Source organism: Gymnodraco acuticeps, unplaced genomic scaffold (genome assembly GCF_902827175.1).
Source record: "Gymnodraco acuticeps unplaced genomic scaffold, fGymAcu1.1, whole genome shotgun sequence".
NCBI lineage: Eukaryota > Metazoa > Chordata > Actinopteri > Perciformes > Bathydraconidae > Gymnodraco > Gymnodraco acuticeps.
In genome coordinates, this window is record NW_022991168.1 from 1 (window position 1) to 20032 (window position 20032).

The following is a 20032-nucleotide window of genomic DNA, read 5'->3' on the forward strand; positions in this document are numbered from 1 at the left end:
ATTTTTCCAAATAGCAAAGATACTAGTCCATACCAATACCAGTTCTATTTCGTATATGGCTTCGCCCTCTAAGGCTATCGCTATTGGGTTATCCCCCTGCGCCCCCCGCGCAGCACTGAAACACTTTTAGTCCACGCCCACCCGCTAGGTGGGCCCACCCTGGGCTTCCTTCCGGTATAAATGGAAGGAGGCCCGGCAATCTGCTCCCTCTTTTCTTCAGCAAACCAGCACAGTTACTGAAGCACAGCCTACCTGGGGTCAGAGCACATACGCGGCTCTAAACCAGCAGGTAGCATGCACAACACTGCGCTCCCCCTCCCCTCCCCTCGGCGACAGAAGCGGAGCGGACGCTCTTGCTGCTGTGGCCGAGGAGGAGGATTTGGCCCGTCCAGGCTTACGAGCCCGCGGACAGGGCCTCGTGTCCCTGGGGCCTCGTGTCCCTGGGGCCTCGTGTCCCTGGGGCCGAGTGCCGGGCAGGAGTCCGAGGAAAAAGGCAACTCCTGCCCCGTCTCCCTCCACAGTTCGGTTCTCCCCTCCCTCCTCTCCCCCGGACGGGGGAGACAGAGTCGGAGCAGGGTGCCAGCTTGGTGGCCGAACATGCTTTCCCCCTCTCCGTCACCACATCGCGCGGCTCTCCAACTCGGTGGGGACACTGGAAGAGCGGTCCACCACCGAGGCAGAGGCGGCCAGCAAAGCGGCCAGCACGGCGCTCATTCTGTGCGCGTCCGTCGCTGTCTCCCCAGGTGAGGAGTTCCTCGCGTGGGTGACACAGATCCAGCGCCACCTTGGGCTGAAGTATAGGTGTCTGTTACGGAGACGGCCATAAAAGTGCTACTGGACGCTCCAATCAGCCGGACGGGCTGCTCGGAACCCCAGTTTCCACGCCATAGTGAGTCCATGAAGACGGCTGCGGGGGAACAGGCGGACGGCATCGCCAGCATGTACAGCTGGCTCAGCCGGCTGAGCTGCCACAGCGGCATCAACGCCGCAGCAGCAGCTGCGGCGTCTACGCTGGCCACAGGAGGCCGCAAGCGGAGAGATGGCCGCACAGCAAACCGCCTCGGCGTCAGACCTCAGCCCATCGGCGGCTGCAGGGGCTTCCGTCCCCACGTCTCCACTCCTCCCCGCCACCCCAGATACAGGGTCTCCTGGCGGCGAGTCAAAGGGGAGTGAGGCTCCCCCGCTCCTGGTCTGCTCCGCGAGAAGCCTCCGATGGAAGCAGAGCCGGTAATTAAGCCGGCTGCCACTAATCTGTTGATTAAGTAGACAGCAGGGCTCGCTGCAGAAGCCTGCTGGTTTTGACCCCTGTTAATAACCTGCAGAGCTCGCAGCATTCCTCTGTCCGAGATACGCCTCCTACACACGGTCATAACCCATGAGGAGATGCAGTTTAACAGCCTCATGTGGACAGCACTGCACACACCTCCACTCATCCCCTGAAGCGTGTACACGCCTCATGATGACAGCCGGAGTGAACCGCAGCGTGTGGAGGCGTCCTCGCAGCCCTTTCGCCTCACGGGCAGTTGTGGCGAGGGCAATGGCGTGGCTCGTCACCAGGACGACCATTACGCACATCACAGAGAAGCCAGAACGGGGGAAAGAGCAGTATTCAGGCTGAGTGCTCCCAGCGGCAGCGCCCCGCAGCGCCACGGCGTCAGGGCTCACTGCAGAATTCTGCTGGTTTTTAACCTATCGGTTAATAAAACTGCAGAGCTCGCTAGGTAAAGCCGGCTGCCACTAATCTGTTGATTAAGTAGACAGCAGGGCCCTCGCTGCCAGAAGCCTGCCGGTTTTAACCCCTGTTAATAACCTGCAGAGCTCGCAGCATTCCTCTGTCCGAGATACGCCTCGTACACACGGCCTTAATAAACCCCATGAGCCGCCGTTATAGAACGCCCTCATGTGGGCAGCACTGCACACCACCTCTATCCATCCCCTGAGCGTGTACGCGCCTCATGATGAGAGTCGGAGTGAGACGCAGCGTGTGGAGGCCCCCGCGCAGCCCTTTCGCGCTAGGCCCACCTTGGGTTGCCTCACGGGCAGCGGCGGCGAGGGCTCTGGCGTGGCTCGTCGTCATGACGACCACAAACACATCTCGAGCATGGGCACCCGCTCTCAGAGTGTTTCTCGGAGTGGCAGCGCGTGTGTCTGATGGACAGATGGATGAGCAGGCTGATCAGCAGAGGGTACACCCTGCAGTTCGCCTCCCCCCCCCCACAGTTCAACGGGATACAGGAGACACGCCTGTCATCCCGAGAACAGTGGCTTGCGCTCCAAGCAGAGCTACGGGAACTCCTGTTGAAAGAGGCTATTCCAGGGTTCCCCAAGAGGAAGAAAATCAGGGCCAGCTGCCTCCAATCTGTTGATTAGTAGGCAGCAGGGTTCGCTGCAGAGGCCTGGTGGTTATGACTTTTCGGTTATTAAACCACAGACCTCGCGGCATTCCTCTGGTCCGAGATACGCCACCTACACACGGTCACAATAAGCCCATGAGCGCCGTGGTAACGCCTCATGTGAATGTCACTGTACACACCTCCACTCATCCTCTGAGCGTGTACGCGTCTCATGATGAGAGTCGGAGTGAAATGCAGCGTGTGGAGGCCTCCTCACAGCCCTTTCGCTCTAGGACCACCTTGGGTTGCCTCACGGGCAGCGGCGGTGAGGGCTCTGGCGTGGCTCGTCGTCATGACGACCACAACACATCTCGAGCATGGGCACCCGCTCTCAGAGTGTTTCTCGGAGTGGCAGCGCGTGTGTCTGATGGACAGATGGATGAGCAGGCTCATCAGCAGAGGATACGTCCTGCAGTTCGCCTCCCCCCCCCACCCCCCACAGTTCAATGGGATACAGGAAACACTCCTGTCCTCCCAGAAGCTATGTCTTGCGCTCCAATCCGAGCCGCTGGAACTCCTGTTGAAAGAGGATATTTCCAGGGTTCCTCAAAGGGAGGAAAATCAGGGGTTTTCACCCGTTAATTTTCTAATCCCGAAAAAGACTGGGGCAATGAGACATCCTCGATCTGTCAGTATTCCACATGCTGACGATCAAACAGGTGCTGGAATGTGTTCACCAGGACGACTGGTTCACTTCCACCTGAAGGATGCATACTTCCACGTACCCATCATCCCCAAAACACAGGAAATTCCTGCGGTTTCTCATTTCAGGGAATATCAGACCAGACCATCGTCTGCCGTTCAGATATTTCCTGGCTCCCTCCCATTTTTGTGTAGAGAAGGCTGGAGCCGCTACACAGAGGAGGGATGAGAGTGTGTTTTCCTCTGGACGACCTGCTATTTGCTGGCTCGCTCCAGGGAGGAAGTCGCTTTACAGACGGTACATCTTGTATCGCATCTGTCAAAGCCTGGGTTTCATAATAAATTGGAAGAAGAGCTGTCCTCTTCCCTCTCAGACAAACGGTTATCTGGAGTGGAATTAAACTCAGCCAGCAGAGCGCGGCTATCGCGGCAGCGAGTGGAGAAACTGACAGCTCTCCTCCGGACGCAGCTGCTCGGCGTTGGCGTCAGCTGGTCACGTGATGATCCCCCTGGGTCTCTTCCAACAGGGGGGACACTCCAGAGGTGCTTCATTCGCTGCAGAAGCCTGCTGTTTTAACCTATTGGTTTATAAACTGCAGAGCTCGCGGCATTCCTCTGTCCCAGATATGCCTCCTACACACGGTCATAATAAATCCACGAGCACCGTTATAACGCCTCGTGTGGACAGCATGCACACACCTCTCATCCTCTGGGCGTGTACGCGCCTCATGATGAGAGACGGAGTGAAATGCAGCGTGTGGAAACTCCCTCGCAGCCCTTTTGCCTCACAGGCAGCGGCGGCGATGGCGTGGCACGTCACCATGATGACCATTACGGCACATCACAGAGAAGCCTCTCCCCCCAGCAGTTCCATGGGATACAAGAAACACCGTCTTCTTGCCTAAGGTCATCACAACTCTTTTAGGTCAAGAGTGATCACCCTGGCTGGCTTATTCCCCCCTCCTCACAGGTCGGAGGAAGAAGCCACGTCTCATCTCCTCTGTCCTGTGCGCGCGCTGTCCTGCTATGTGGCGCGCACGGCGGCCTGGCCTTCACCCCGTCGGGAAGACAGGCATGTTTTGCTATGTTCCAGGGACGGTGATGCGCCATTACGCATGGCACAACAGGCAGGGGGTGTTATTGAGCAGGTGTGTCTGTGCTTCTAGTGCCGGGCGGACCCAGTGGGGCGCAGACTACATCATGCTTCGCCCTTAACCCAATAGCGATAGCCTTAGAGGGCGAAGCCATATACGAAATAGAACTGAGGTTACCTACTGCAATCCAGCTTCTATGAGTAAATGGCGCAGCCCTCTAAGTGCAGGGCCCCACTGGCTCTACGAATAGCTGAAGAAAAGTTATTTTGTATGGGAGCAGAGTGCCGGGCCCCCTTCCTATTTATACCGGAAGGAAGCCGGTGGGGCCCACCTAGCGGGTGGGCGTGGACTACAAGTGTTTCAGTGCTGCGCGGGGGCGCAGAGGGATAACCCAATAGCGATAGCCTTAGAGGGCTGCGCCATTTACTCATAGAAGCTGGGTTACAGTAGGTAACCTCAGTTACATTTGATTTGTGTTTCCCAATTCAATACATACAAATGTTGCTATTTGCTTTTAAGTATTAGCTTTGATTAAAGTGTGCTAAGGATTACACCTAAACACATTGTGATGCTGTTTTAATACCTAAACAGATATTGAACAATTCATTATGTAACTCAATAGAGACTGGCTTTGTTAAAGTCATTAGCTCTATTATTTAGCCCACAGGCTGCTAACAGCTAACAGTAATTTGCTCCACTCTTATAGACCCATTTATTTGGGCATTATCACACTTAAAGTCTGCTTGACTAGATTTGGCAGAGCTGCTTTCAACAAACTTTCACATTTCTGAACTAAACAGAACACTAGAATATGTTTCTGAAAATAGGTGAGAAATTGACTTTGAATCAACCTTTAAAGGTTCACTTCAGACAACAAGGACTCTGTGAGCACATCAAGTCTAACATTGAATGCTCCTTCTCAAATATGATAAAGTCCCATTTTCCCCTCTCAGCTGAGTCATGGAACAGTTACACCCCCCACCACTACACAGCTGTCTGCACACACACACACACACACACACACACACACACACCACACACACACACAACTACACACACACACACACACACCCCCACCACCACACACACCACACTACACAACACCACACACACAACACACACACACACAACACACACACACACACACACACACACACACACACACAACACCACCACACACACCACACACCACACACACACCACACACACACACACACACACCACACACACACACACCCACCACACCACACACACACACACACACACATTCACACACACACACACACACACACACACACACACACACACACACACACACACACACACCACACACACACTACACACACACACACACACACACACACACACACACACACCACACACACACACACACCACACACACACACACACACACACACACACACACACACACACACACACACACACACACACACACACACTGCAGCAGCTCTTTAGCCGAGCCTCTCTTCTCCACGTCCATCTCCAGACATCGGGTCAGAAAGTCTCTAAAGGTCGTCGACAGCTTCTCCGGGTTCTGCAGCTCCGGAGTCCCGTTGGTTGCTATGAGATACAGCGCCTAGGCAACACACACATGTTAGCAACATGTTAGTGTGCATCGCATACAGGTATGCATGATTCACAACTAACCTCCACTCAGGTTAAGAGTCTGGGCACACTTTCTTTCAAATCTCACATCAGTAATATCACTCGGTCTGTCTATTTCCATCTACACAACATCAACCGCCTCCGCCCGTCCCTTAACCCTAAGACCACCGCCGTTCTTGTTCACACCCTGGTCACTTCCCGCATCGACTACTGCAACTCCCTTCTCTTTGGTCTCCCTCTCAAATCCATCCACAGACTTCAACTGGTCCAGAACTCTGCCGCCCGCATCATCACCAGAACCCCCTCCATTAACCACATCTCTCCTGTTCTTCAGCAGCTTCACGGGCTCCCCGTCAAATCCCGTATCGTTTTTAAGATTCTGCTCCTCGCCTTTAAGGCCATCCATAACCTCACTCCTCTGTACCTCTCCGCCCTCCTGCACATCAACACACCCATCCGCACACTCAGGTCTTCTGCTTCCCTCAGCCTCACTGCACCCCCCTTCCGTTTAACCACCATGGGGTCTAGAGCCTTCAGCCGCTCTGCACCCCGCCTCTGGAACTCCCTCCCACCTGACATCCGCAACACTGACTCTCTCTCCATTTTCAAATCACGCCTCAAAACATATCTCTTCACACTCGCATATCCACCCTGATCATTATCCATCACACATCCTCTGTTTTATTTATTTGATTTTGTATATACTGCATTGTCTTTTTTATGCTGGTGTTATGTATTGTGTATCTTGTTATTTTGTACGGCGACCTTGAGATGAATTAATTATTATTACATTACACGCTTTTATCCAAAGCGACTTCCATACTCAATTCTGTGGGCCATCCCCACAGGAGCACTTTGGGGTGAAGTGTCTCAGGGACACAACGACATGCTGACTGCAGTGGGGTTTGAACCAGTGATCCCAACACCAACACTCAACCCACTGCGCCACACGCCTCCCAACTACAACTATGTATAGAACATACAGTATATGTCTGTGTTAAAAAGTTTACAGAAAAACACTGCTATGACAATATGTATCCTAATGATCTAAATATAACACTCTGATAACGAAACAATTCCCTTTTTATAACACCTTGTTATATATGTAATCCCTACATATAGTTTAGCCCTACTTAGTTTCCAAAGAGAGATATATTCTTATGTTTAGTCTGACATGATATTTACTGTAAACACATATTGACTCTCAAAAGTGTATTCCTCTATGTTTTACAGCTTCTACTGACTATCTTCCCCGACAGCTCCTCTTCCTCCCCCCTGCAGTAACCACACTCTCACCCTCAGGGGGTTTTCATTCAGGTACGGCGGCTCCCCCTCCACCATCTCTATGGCCATGATGCCCAGAGACCAGATGTCCACTTTGGGGCCGTAGGCTTTGCGGGTCACCACCTCTGGAGCCATCCAGTAGGGAGTCCCCACCATGGTGCTGCGTTTACTCTGCTCCGGAGTGATCTGAGCGCAGAACCCAAAGTCAGCTGGAGGAGGAGAGAGAACAGAGTGAGTTTTTATGCATATACAAAGTTTAAAGGTCACCATCAATCTGTAACACTCTGTGATATATTTCAAAGGTTTTGCTTGAAGGTCATGCACTGGTTTGAGCTCATTGACAACCAAACACACCTAAGTGGTAAGTTATTGCATTAAATGAACACCAAACCAACAAATCATCAGTGCAGCAAGTGGGCCAAAAGTGTCAACGAACAGACATATTTGGCCTCTTTGAAAAAGTTGAACATTTACCAAGTTTGTAATAATCATTATGTTATATCTTAAAGACTCATGTTGAGTTTACAATTCTCAGGAAAATCCAAGTTAAAATGTTATTTATTACACTCTGTCCATGGTAGTTAGACTCAACTTAAGTTGTAGTAGTAGAATCAGAGCGCCCTCTGCTGGTCATGACAAGCAACTTCAACAACAATCTTACCCAACCTCAAAGCAACAGTGGTGTACAACAATAGATTAAAGGTCCCATGACCATTTCTACTGATCATAGTTCCATTGTTGAGGTCTACTAGAATAGATTTACATTGTTCAATGTTCCAAACTCACATTGGTTTCTCACACAGCACCTCTGTATAGTCTGTGTATTCACTCTCTGTCCTACACGGCTTAGTGGAGCTCCTGCCGCCGCCCCCCCTCCCTGTGAGCCCACTGTGCTCTGATTGGTCAGCCAGCCCACTCTGTTCTGATGAGTCTTCCACCGTTACAGCGGAACATCAGTGTTTATGTGTTTCAATGGCGTTTGTTAGCAACCAGAAAATGACACCAGTGATGAGAAACAGATGAGAATGCTGCGTGGGGTCTGGGGGCCGTGTTGGCGGGACGTTACGGGGCTCGCTGCTCTGTCCTTTGAGCCTGGCTGTGAGTGTGTGTGTGTGTGTGTGTGCGGAGATCCACGGAGCCGCAGCTGAGAAAAGATAAGGCTGAGTGAGTGTGTGTGTGTCACTATGACCGTTACATCACTATACTCAGGAAGAAAAAAATGCAAAAAGAAAATGTCCAACGAGGCATTCTGGGGCAGCATAGACAGGTATTTTCTGTGTTAGAGTTTTACTCGCTTCAGGGTGTACTTTGAGAGTTTGTGACTCTGTAGACCGTTTACATGCAGAAAAAGCTTCATAACACACAAGGGGACGGGTACCGGAAAAGCATGACATGGGCCCTTTAAGAAGTTATACATGTCTTTTAATAAATATGACCCAGACTCACTGAGTTTGACGGAGCCATCCATGCCCAGCAGGATGTTGTCGCTCTTAATGTCTCGATGGATGACCTGGTTCGAGTGGAGGAACTCCAATGCCTGGAGACACTGAGAGACAGACAGGGAGACAGACATAGTTTATATTACTGTTAAAAATATTTATATTAAATCAGAAAAATAACAGTCAGGAGTGGACACATGTTTAGGCAGACACACAGAGACAGAATGATGACAGTGATGAGGTCAAAATTAGCCTTAAAAATCCTCCCATGTCCCGTGTCTCTTACCTCTCTGCACACAGCAGCTATCTGGGCTTCATCCATGCAGGTCTCCGTGACGACGTCAGTCAGCGACCCTCCGGCCAGGTACTCCATCACAACCCACAGCTCGTCTCCAACCAGGTAACTGTGGGGAAACATCACAAACATGCAGGTGCTTATATGATGTACAAGTTTTGTGTTTCAATAACACCAAGACATTTCTTCAGTCATCAGACCCTATAATAAACATACACAAATTCCAAGCTAAAATCTTCAAATCTTAAGAGTATTTTGTTTTCAGATTTTTACTGGATTTTTACCAGTATTATATAATAAAATGTTCTGTGCATTGTGGACATATTTAACAAGCCAACGCTGCATTTTTCTTCAACCCCAGAGCTACGGGTCAGTTCCCCTTTATTTGTTAGACTTTGGAAATCAGGACCATTATTTTCAAATGTTGGTAAGAACACCTCCTTAATATGTCTGTAGTTTTCACATTTAGTTAGAATGACTACTTGTGTCTCTTCAGCTCCCCAGTGACAGCACCGTCTGAACAAATATGTACAGTCGCACAGTAAATCAGAGAGAGTTAAATGTTGTTTCCATGGGGATGACAGCATTATTACCAGTCCCGCTGGTGCTCCTCAATGTCTCTCAGGACAAACGGGTAACTACGGTAACTACACCCACTCCATAAATGTCTAGACTGTTGGCAAGGCAACAGCAACACTGAACATGATAAAGCCTTTCAACAGGGTTCAGTCTGGATAGTTCCCACTGATCCTGAATCCTCTGGATCATCTCCCATGTTTCCGTGGAATATTTGGTGTCCAATTTTTCTAGCAGATTGTGTTTTTCAACTTGCTTTACATATATACTGCATTCAATATATTTGCTGTCAGAACAACATTTACAGCAGGATGTCAGATGAGTGTGAACCTGCCAACTGAAGATATTCCTCCAACTTTTAAAGCTGCAGCCTGTTCAATCTGTGTGTGCGTGTGTGTGTGTGTGTGTGTGTGTGTGTGTGTGTGTGTGTGTGTGTGTGTGTGTGTGTGCGCACGTGCGTGTGTGTGTGTACGCGTGTGCGCGTGTGTGCACGCGTGTGTGTGTGTGTACGCGTGTGCGCGTGTGTGCACGTCTAACCTGTCTAGGTAGTTGACAATGTTTGGATTCTTATTTTCCCTCATCACCAGGATCTCATTGATGATCAGTTCCTTCTTGGGCTGCTGCTGCAGGTTCATCTGTTTAATGGCCACCTGAGAGATGAGAGGATTATTGGACTTTCTCATAACTATGCAAATAAGTCACACATATTTCAAACGAAACTGAGAGCAGAGAGGGTGGAGGTACAATAAAAGAAAGAAAGATGTACGAGTAAATTGAAAGAGAAAAATAAGGTGGGAGGGAATAAAATACGTCAAAAAGGGAAAATGTAAAAGAAGTGAAGACAGACAGTCAGAGGGACGTCTCTAAATCTGAGGCAGTGAAAGTGAGCACACAGTGTGTCCCTCAGAGACCCTGACCCAGCAGACTCTGAAGTGACCCTGGAGGTCCCAGCTGGTAAACCCTGTTACTGACACGATGTTCTCACTACCTGCTCTCTGCCTCACTTTATAGGTCCCAGATTTCTAGCCTCTTCCCTAACCCCTCAGAATTGTAAAAGAGGGATTCCCTTTGGACTTTATTTCTCTATGAAAAACCTGCTACAGACTCTGGTCCTTCAGCTTACATTAGCACTGTCTGCACACCTCTGTTGTCTGTCCTGACTCTACAGACAACAGAGGTGATTTTAGATATGAAGGCTAGATGTCACATGTTATTAAGCTCGATCAGGATAACAGTAATGATCATTGGTTCAATGAACCTGTCCTCCTAAGTAAATATACTAAGAACCAACCCAAGACGAGAGGCAAGAAACACAACAGTAAGTTTTGATTCTGATATTATTTAGAAGGCTTGTATGTGGAGTGGCAGTGACTGAGTGTCAAAATTGTACTTGTTTTTATTCTGACTTATTTCATTCTATTTCATTAACATTTTACTACTTACAACATCCTATTTTCTTTCAAAAACTAGATCCTACTGTGGGATTAATCTCCACTTTAGCAGCATAGCTTTATGGATGGCCCCCTTTCTCCACTTTTTTCATTCTTTGAAGGATCACCATAATATTACAGGACGGGAATGTCTGTACGTTTTAGTCTTGTAACTAAACATTATCTTCAAGTTTATCCAACATGTCCTGATCAGTGAGAGTCCCCTCAGAGCACAGAGGGAGGACGGGGGGGCACACACCTCCTGTCCTGTAGCGATGTCTATGGCTGTGTACACCGTCCCAGACGCCCTGTGAACACACAGCAGAGCACAGATACACATTATGTCAGATTAATTCACCTAAACATTAATTCCAGTGATTTGAACTGATTCATATTGTAAATGTATACCTTCCAAATAAAGTTTGTGTAAATGGTCAGAGCACATTCTGCACACACACACAGCCTACATAAAATTCTAAAGTAGTGCTGTATAGAAACAATGTTCCAAACTAAAAATAACTCATAATGATTTTTTTTATTGAGTATAAAACATGTTGAGGGTTTATTAAAATAAAAAAGTATGTGGTGGTGTGATTTGGACCCCTGTGCTATTGAATTTGGATAACCTATGATAGACTGGAAAAACGTGCATTACCTTGACCCAAACCAACTGAAAAGCTGCTTTACCAGATGTTACGTTGGGTTTAGAATATTAAAGATTCTCAGTAATAGTAATACAAACACTGTTTTCGTTTATGTCAATCTTCTGAAATCTTTCTTTGCAGAGCGAAAGCTCTTTCTACATAATGTAAAGCCACACTTCATTATCACATGAGAGTTGAGTGAGTGAACTGATCACAGGAGCCTCAACATTCTGACTCAGCAGTTTTATCACTCACCCCTGTCCAATCTTCTCAAACCGTGTATACTTCTTCTTGGGGTCTCCCACACTTACGATGGTCCCTGAGAAAGACAAAAAAAGAAGAGTCTCTTATTGAGTGGTAGTAACGAGCAGTAAAGTATGAGGAGACAGGAAGTCAGGCCCTCTAACTTCCTGTTCCCTGAACCTAGGGATCTGAATGGATAGAACAGCTGACTTTCTATCCATCCACAGTGAGCTCTATGGTCATCACACTCAGATCAATGCAGCATGCTGACCGCGAGAGAGAGCAGAGAGAGAGAAGAGGATCTACACAGAGAGAGAAAGATGGACAGAAGGAAGGAGACAAAGATTTAACCCGTCAGAAACTAAAAGGAAATGTACAGATAGTCAAGAAAGAGTTTAAAAACAAGAAGTAAGAGTGATGGAAGGAAGAAAAGTAGTAAAACTGAAACAGCTCGGACACTAAGACACAGACAGAAATAAATTAAGGAAGAATTAGAAGTAACAAAAGAAACAGACTGGAAAGAAAATAAAAAAAACAGAGGAGAGGAGGGGGCTAGATAATGAAATAAAAATAGCTGAATAAACAAAAGAAAAGCAAGGAGGGATGAAAGGCAGAAAGTAATGGCTGTGGCTCAGTGGATCAGTGTGCTGATCTTCCGATCAGAAGAGCGCTGGTTCAATCCCAGTGGCAGTCAGCATGTGTCCCTGAGACTGTCCACAGGCCTGAGTGTATGTGAGTTGGGTAAAAAGCATCTAACAAGGGACATGTAATGTAATGATGTCAGGAAGAAAGGTAGAATGAAGAGATGAAAGAAGTTAGAAGTAGACATGATGACAAGGATAGAAAATAATCAGAAAAAGGGCGAAAAATAAAGGAAAGGAAGGAAAGAGGGGATCAGCTCTGAGTCAGTTCAGTAATCAGAGTCCACAGGCAGTGATTAGAGTACAACACTCTGTCTCTCTGTAACCACAGGAGACTGGACAATGGAGAGAGAGGACCACCAATCAGATGTGAGGATTGGACATTGGGGGCGGGGACAGTGGATATCAGGTCTGTCAATCAGAGATACAGACAGGCAGTATCCTGGTCTTACCAGCAGAGGGAGATCTGAGCACATCTGGACAGGCGTGGGGCGAAGTTCAGAAAATATACAGGCTTTATTACAAATACACAACAACAGTTCAATGTAGGGGGGGGGCTGTTCAAAATGTTATTCTGAAGGGTTGATGTACGACTGTCCAACTATACCAACATTTAACTGTGGGGAATACATGGCAATACAAGTTAAACATTTATCAATGTATTATCTAGGTTAAATGGTGTTAAAAATTAAACGTGACGTACCAAATTCATCATTTCCTGATTATAACTCATCATTTATCACACAAACTTGATTCTGTTGGTGCTTGTCAGCGTATTGAGAATGACTTTCAGAGACTAATGCGACTGGGTGTGAAGCTTCAAATGCTATAACAAGAAAGGAAAACTATGAATGAATATCAAACATGTTCACACCGGCTCCTCCTTCCTGTGAGGGAGGTGCAGGACTTTGAGAGGAGAACCAGTGATTTCTGGATTGGCTAGAGCTTGTACTGGCATATGATTTGATTGGCTGACGCTTCTGTCGAAGCTTCAAAAGTAGAACATTGCTCTACTTTTGAAGCGAGCAACGCGAGCAAAGCGAAGCGACGCAACCACAATGCAGTTCGGCAAAGCGTGATGTCACCCCATTCAAAGTGAATGGGCAGAAGCATTGAAGCTTCAACGCACGCCGCCCTGTGGACGGGCCGTGACGTCAGAGTCTAACTCCCGCCTGATCCAAATAAGGCAAAAGAGGCGGGACCTGCTGCCACCGTGCTGGAAGTTCCAGAGCTAGCTCAGGCTAAGAAGCTAAGCTAACATGAAATACATGCATACCAAGTTACTGCGTGGCACTTTGGTTTTGATAAAACAGTGTAGTTCCACTATATAAACATTACATTCATAATAATAACGAGACAATCTGCAAGATAATTAGCTATTTTTTGTTATTCTTAATGCTTGTCATTCACACGTTAAGAAAATAAAATAAGTACCGATACATAGCAGAACAATTGTGGCGATGTTCAGCTTAATAAGCCTTGTTCAACATCATTTATTTAGCTAATACTACAGCGGGCTGCTGGTGAACCAAGTCCGCGTTTCGCTGCATTCCTTGATCTCCAGTTATAACGCGGGACTCCGCCGCCCGGAGCCGCAGGGGGCTAGCTCCGGCGGCCACCACTGGGATAATTGGGTCTCCTTTTAACATTTGCTCCCGTTTAGCATTATGGGCGTCATATCCATAGACTATAAAAGTCTTACCCAAGGCTGAATCATAAACTAAACCAGGGGTCGGAAATCTTTTTGATATGAAGTGCCATTACAAAAAATAATTGTTATGAGCGTGCCGACGAGCGTGAATTATCAACGGGGGGGGGGGGGGAGCCTCGCAGTGTGTGGACCTGTCAGCACAACTTCCTACATGATGCCGAATTTAACTAACAAATTTAAATAATTGGTTTAAACGGCATAATAATAAGGACGATCGTCCGTTCTGTGATTCTCCAGAACACACATGTTATGATATTAGGGTCATGCAGAGTGAGATGAGATCGCTGTCCCTTTAAAAAGGCCCTGACACACTTACCCGATTTTGGGAGTCAGAGTCCGTCAGAGGCAGTCGGGCATTCACGGCGCCCTACTCAGGTTGGTGTGTCCCGCACCGTCGTTGCTTTACGGCACATTTTCACACCTCCCGCGGCCGATTCAACATGTTGATTCAACATGTTGAATCGGCCAAAGAAAGTCGGCCAAAGAAATCACTCTGATTGGCTGTTGCTTCTTTTGAATGATGAATACACACTACCGCTGCCTGCTGGTAAGGACAATTATTGCCACTCGTCTACTGAAGTCTTTGCGGTGTGTTCGTAGGCGGGCGGCGTAGGCGGGCGGCGTAGCCGACGCAGGCAACGTAGCGGACGTAAAAGTTGGGACGCCTTCAGTACGCGTTCTTTGTTCTCAGGTTGGTGTGTAGCGGCCTTTAGAGAGAGAGGGGAGTGGAATGTGCATGTGTGGATGGTAGAGCGACAGTGAGGGAACGTGTGTATGTTTCTGGAAGTGAAACGAGGCAGCAGAAAAACAGAGGTCTGTGATGTATTTTGTGAAACAGAAGAACAACTAAATAAATGCAACGGCCTCCCAAGAAGAGCTCGCCTCTCTCCAGTCATTAAGCTAAAGTGGGTTATTCAACCTGAAGCTTGTTGCTTCTGCCCTGGGAGACGACAGAGAGTCATCCCCCCTGTTTCCTCGACTACGGTCTGGGAGCCGACAGGAAAGATCAACACACAGATGGCCAGTCCGCCCCTTTGTAGCATATTATTTCGATGACAGATGAGCAGATCGCCACTGGGCTTTCAACTAAAGACACAGCCACGCAAAAACTGCGGCATGTGTACAGCTCCTTATGGGTACTGCAATTAGTGAAGTGCTTTCCTCTGTGGTGAAACGATCAGCACCACGGAGGAAAGCGGCAGAAGGTCACCTGGAGTTAAAGAGAGCGGGGCTGCATTGCGTGCATGGCTTCCTTCTGCAGGTAACGGGGAGACGCGCTCTGGCGGCGGTCTCGTTCAGGATCCGAAAATACAATTTAAATATTTTGCACACTTATTCCACTTATTCCTAGTGTGCCACTGGTTATGGTGCTGCGTGCCAATGGTGGCACGCGTGCCAGGGGTTGCCGACCCCTGAACTAAACTGTACATGTATATATATATATATATATGTATGTATATATATATATATATATATATACACACATACATACAGTGGTGTAGTGGGCGTTGGACGCGGGGGTACGCCGTACCCCCACTTATTTGGAGCATGATCTTTTTTTTAATAGTCTAATAAATATAAAATCATTGCCAGTCTTATCAGTTGCAAGTGTGTATTTGTTGTAATAATGACAAAAACATAATACATTTCACAGTAATTATAATAAAAAATAAAAACGATTTCCTTAAAAAATGATGATTCGTCACATCACGCTCGTGACCCCGCAGCGAGCTGGGGGTGTGTCAGTGACACACCCACGGCCAGCTCACCGCCCGCCGGTTTTGCGGCAGCTCTTTCCCTCAAGAACGCTAAGGAAAAAGATCTATAATGGCAGGCAAACATTTTTTACTTGACTTCTTTTCTTAAAAGAATATAATTCACAAGAAGAAAGAGGCTAGCAGCACCGAAGCTATAAGTGAAGCTGCTAGTACTACATGAAGAGCCGCCTAAAGACATGGATAATGCTAGCACTAACGTTAACGTTAGCTGCGCTAGCAACGTTCCCCTGGCTAGCTCAAGCTCACCTTTCCCAGAGGTATGGATGGGAAAGCTGGGAAACTGGGCTGCAAAGTTTGTTCATCCATATCGGATGTATCAGTCTTCAAAACGCAAGGTGTGTGTGTGTGTGTGTGTGTGTGTGTGTGTGTGTGTGTGTGTGTGTGTGTGTGTGTGTGTGTGTGTGTGTGTGTGTGTGTGTGTGTGTGTGTGTGTGTGTGTGTGTGTGTGTGTGTGAAGCAGCGCTGTCTGCTTATTTGCAATATAGGCCTAATCAGAATAATTTCAAGTCCAGATTCAATGTTGTTTGCATAAGTAGGCTATATTTTTGGTTTCGTTTATTTAATAAGTGAATTTTTCAGGACAACTTTGGGAATTTTGTTTGTTTGTTATGAGTTTTAAATAGATTTTGAAAGTGGAGATAGAGAGAAGCAGCGCTGTCTGCTTAGTTGCAATACTGTAGCTTATGCAATTTAGGCCTATAAATTGTTTATGTAACTTATGTGCCTGTGTGTCCATGGTTTTGAGTCTGTGTTGAGCGCAGCGACGTCTGCTTTTTGCAGTACAGTAACTAAAGTAGGACTAAGCATACCGGTAGTTTCTGTGGACCTGTCTGCCCGTTTTGTGAGTGCACTGCGCGCATGTGCACTTGTGTGGCATTGTTTGGGATGACCTGATTAAAATAGCGTCCCCCCAGTAAAAAAATCTCCACTACACCACTGCATACATACATGTATAAAGGGTTACGTCCTTAGCTGGCTAATAAGCTATATAACAAGCTAAGCTAACAAGCACACAAACACCTGCTAACATGTATAATATTATCATTTTAGACTTCTTGGAAGTTCTGTTAGTACATTCAACCAGCTAAAGGGTCAAGTACAGTAACTACAACTAGCTAACATTGTAGCCTAGCAGAGAGGACAAGTTGCTGTTAGCTGACAGTGAGGCACGTACCTGTCCATCAAAGTGACCACGCCCTAATTGATGCAAGAACGTTAAGACCTAATATAAATAAAAGGGTCGCGTTATAAAACAATTCACTCAACAATTAATAATCATTAAGGTGGAATATAACTATACCCCGAATTATTTCTATTGCATCCAGGGGTAGAAACATGTTTATTTCTGCTGTAAAGTTGGGCATTTTAACATGGGGGTCTATGGAAATTCCTCCCTTCTGCAGTCATCGCCTATCGGCCAATAGATGAACTGCAGTTTGTGGCACTTCCTTATTGGCCTCCCGGATCTGCCCCAGAGTTTGCCGCTTGGTGTGAACACAGAGTGTAAACTCTAAATATAGCACTCAGGGACTCGCTGAACTCTGCTTCACAATTCTTTACAGGAAGCTGATTGTGGATGATGATGGTTATTTATACAGAGATATAAGATATGAGGGATTCAAACCATCTTCCTTAATGACCACGACTCATTTGTTTGAATCACTTTACACTTCTTCAATTGTTGTTTTAGACTTTCCAGCAGAAAACAGAACCCAGCTGTCAGCATTGGATCCTGATTCGATCAGTTATAAAGAAATGAAAACTCTGAAACTCTGGTTTACAAAGGCTGAGAGATTGTAATGTGTTGTTTTACAACTGAAATGAAGACAGTATATATCCCCTTGGTACATCTTTAAGCTTCTGGCTTTTTATTTAGCTAACAACTGGCTACAGGAGATTTCAGAGGATGTTTTACCAGTCAGCCTTTACAGACATGTGTTGACTCACGCTCCTGCAAACTTTTCTAAATCAGGTTTCTCAACTTGTAGATTTAGATTTGAGATTTGGTAGGACAGGTAGGCATGCAGCTCCTTTACACAGGGAACTTCTGGCATTTGCATTTATGCTTCAAAAATCACAAGTGGCATTCATTTTTAAAGATACTCTTGCTGAACAAACATGTAGGTCTCATACACGTTGTTACCCAAAGAAAAATGAAAACCCCTGTGGCTCCTGATGAGGGAACCAAGGCAGAGGGAAGAGCCCTAAAGCCAGACACGAGTTAGACTCGTCTAAGCTAGTAGATGTGTTTTTAAATGTGTTTTTGGGAAGATTCGTGAAATAAGGTCTGTTAAGAAAAGCTAAAGAGATGTTCATGTTTTGTCTACATTGTTATGCTGATTCTGCAGCTTTAAGACTGCCTTCAGTGGAGAGGAGGGGAACCACACACAGCTGGTAATATATATATCCTATATATAGGACACATTTCTTAAATAATGATAACTATGTTTGAATATCTTTATACTAATAGAGATAATATAAAAAGAATATCGTACTAGAGATACTCTCGTGTTTAAAGCTACGAGGTGTGTGTGTGTGTGTGTGTGTGTGTGTGTGTGTGTGTGTGTGTGTGTGTGTGTGTGTGTGTGTGTGTGTGTGTGTGTGTGTGTGTGTGTGTGTGTGTGTGTGTGTGTGTGTGTGTGTGTGTGTGTGTGTGTGTGTGTGTGTGAGAGCAGCCTTACGTAGTTTCTCTAGAATCTCCTCGTCCGACATCTTCTTCTTCCTGGTCTTGTCCTGGGGGCGGGGCACAGAAGGCCCGGGGGCGGGGCATGCACTGGGTGGGCTGCTGGGAGCTCCCTCTGCAGCAGGGGCAGGGGTGCCAGCGGCTGTCGGCATGGTGATGGGGGAGGTCGCAGCATCTTTGGTGGGAGGAGGAGGGAGCGGCTCGATCACTGAGCGAGTGTATATCTGGAGTTCAAACAAGTGAAATTAAATCAGTGTTGAGAAAATATTTTATATATTATTTAAGTGTCCAATCTGCTTTCTTTTATAGACATTCAAGATGCAGTGAACACATCCAACCAGGATTTGGGCTGAAGTGTTTCATTCGTCTACCATTATAGTTTGTACAGGACAATGATGGAACCCTTCATATATCTAAGCAATGAAAACACCAGCAGTGAGGATGACCACGTGTCTTTTGGAATTGTTTTTCATCTCCTAAACCATCCGTTAATACAACACAAAGCACACAGACGGAACCCACACATTTATTGTCTCATCTGACAAACAGCAATAAGAGACTGAGTGTGTAATCTCGACTATATAGGACTCACTGCTGATTCAGAAACCTGTGTAAGTTCTATTTTTGTTTCTAGACCTCTCTGTTTCATTCATTCTACTCTGTATAATTGTTCTGTAGTTATTCTGACTAAAATTGTGTTTTGAAATCTCAGAACGGCTAAAATACATGTTTTTCAGGCAGAAATCTGGGTAAACTTGTTTTTTCAGAAATCTTAAAAACTGAAACATTTGCTTGTTAGGGTTCACTTTCATTAGGGTTTACTTTGATTAAACAATTGTACAAATACTAAGTGCTTTACTAAGGGTAATTTTAGTAGGGTTATCTTAAAACCTCTGTAACAAAGGTTTAGTATGACATTTGTCTGTAAAAAGTGCATTACAATAGGCCTGAAGGCTCAGCTGATTGTGTGAAGTGAGACAGTTTCAGCTGGTGCCAATCAGCTGCAGAGAGTTAACTAATTAAAGGGGCGTAGGCCCACAGCTGTGACAACTCAGCAATCAGGATTAGTGTCCATTTTAGGTAACACTTTCCTGGAGCTTCAGCTTCATACTGACAAAGACAATAGAGTCCTGTTGGAGTCACGAGAATTGCTGGTCTTTTTTAGCCCTTCTTGCTAAAATCATGTGTATATTCTCCATTCCTGTTTATGTGTCTTCTCGCAATTATCACCGGCCCCGTGCGTCTCCTACTCGCTATAACCGCCCTGCTCTCGTCTATCCCACATGCTCCACTGAGATCCAACATCTAGTTTCAGGCGGCCTGTGGAACTGCCAGTCAGCTGTTCCTAAGGCTGACTTCATCTCTGGCTACGCTTCCCTGCAGTCTCTGGATTTCCTTGCTCTCACTGAGACGTGGATTACTCCATCCAACACATCCACCCCAGCAGCTCTCTCCACAGCATATTCCTTCTCCCATACACACAAACCCACTGACAGAGGAGGTGGCACTGGTCTCCTGCTCTCTCCCAAATGGAGCTTTTCCCTCTTCAAGCT

At 46.8% G+C, this 20032-nt stretch overlaps 1 protein-coding gene across 1 annotated transcript in view; it reads right to left on the bottom strand.

Moving 5' to 3' along the window:
• Positions 1–4677: 4677 nt before the first annotated feature.
• Positions 4678–20032, bottom strand: part of pak1 (p21 protein (Cdc42/Rac)-activated kinase 1) — a 90856-nt gene continuing 75501 nt past the window's right edge. The window contains exons 8-16 of the mRNA XM_034237633.1: positions 18478–18703; positions 11679–11742; positions 11039–11087; positions 9887–9999; positions 8765–8882; positions 8486–8585; positions 7052–7248; positions 5580–5726; positions 4678–4683 (exon numbers count right to left, since the gene is read on the bottom strand). Coding sequence (XP_034093524.1) covers positions 4678–4683; positions 5580–5726; positions 7052–7248; positions 8486–8585; positions 8765–8882; positions 9887–9999; positions 11039–11087; positions 11679–11742; positions 18478–18703 — 1020 coding nt within the window. The remainder of the gene's footprint in view (positions 4684–5579; positions 5727–7051; positions 7249–8485; positions 8586–8764; positions 8883–9886; positions 10000–11038; positions 11088–11678; positions 11743–18477; positions 18704–20032) is intronic.